The sequence below is a fragment of the Cyprinodon variegatus genome, unplaced genomic scaffold, assembly GCF_000732505.1.
Source record: "Cyprinodon variegatus isolate N-32 unplaced genomic scaffold, C_variegatus-1.0 Scaffold628, whole genome shotgun sequence".
In the NCBI taxonomy this organism is placed as follows: domain Eukaryota; kingdom Metazoa; phylum Chordata; class Actinopteri; order Cyprinodontiformes; family Cyprinodontidae; genus Cyprinodon; species Cyprinodon variegatus.
The window spans coordinates 205,486-206,395 of NW_015151081.1; the positions used below are offsets into that span (position 1 = coordinate 205,486).

A 910-nucleotide genomic window follows, 5' to 3' on the forward strand; every position below is an offset into this window, starting at 1 on the left:
TAAAACTGGTAGTTGGTTCCACAGGAGAGGAGCCTGTTAACTAAAAGATCTGCCTCCCATTCTATTTTAAAACTTCTAGGAACCACTAGTAAACCTGCAGATTGAGAGCAATGTGCTCTGTTAGGAACATAAGGAACAATCGTATCTCTGATATAATATGGAGCTTGGCCATTTAAGGCTTTACAGTAAATGTGAGAAGGAGAATTTTAAATTCCATTCTGGATTTAACAGGAAGTCAATAATGAAAAGTAAACTGTTCTAATTAATACACAATGTACTTATAGGGGCAAACACAGCTCTAAGCAAAGTATATCTATATGTATGTATTAAGTATGTGCAATCACCTGAATCCAAACATCTGTTTTTGCAGGTGTGAGCATGCCTGTGTGCTTCTCCTAGATGTAGAGGGAGCTATTACATAGTTGCTGCTGAAATGGAATAGAGATTAAGTTTAAGATTTTGAAACTGTTAGGCTTTACCCTTAGCTATAGTACCTATGATGCTGACCTGTGGTAATTGTTCTATTTTCTCCTCTAGGAAACCTGAGCCAACGACACTCAAAGCAGGCAGCCTCCGGACACACATAAGCCGCTGTCAAGTCTGCATGAAGAGGACATTCACTTAACACCAAAGGCTTTTCTCCATTTTAAGACATAAACAGAAAAAAGAACATGCATCAACATCATCAACTTAGCTAAACTCCCTGTTCTAATGGTGCTATTTTCCTGTGTGTTCATGTGCAAAATGAGAGGATCAAGAGGTGTGGGTCGCAAAAAAATCAGCGACTGGACTTTGCAAAGAAATCAGAGACCAAGGGGCTTTTTTAAATGCTTTTTTCCCCCTCCAAGTTGCAGCACACACCGTGTTTCTAAAGAATGGAGCCCGGTTTACCACTGCACTGAGCTGAAAC

General features: G+C 39.8%; 1 protein-coding gene across 1 annotated transcript in view; it reads left to right on the plus strand.

Annotated features, from left to right (window-relative positions):
* The window catches only part of LOC107096495 (collagen alpha-1(IV) chain-like), a 64,245-nt gene extending 63,578 nt beyond the window's left edge, over window positions 1–667 (plus strand). Inside the window, exon 52 of the mRNA XM_015393161.1 lies at window positions 538–667. Coding sequence (XP_015248647.1) covers window positions 538–625 — 88 coding nt within the window. The 3' untranslated portion in view covers window positions 626–667. The remainder of the gene's footprint in view (window positions 1–537) is intronic.
* Window positions 668–910: the final 243 nt, after the last annotated feature.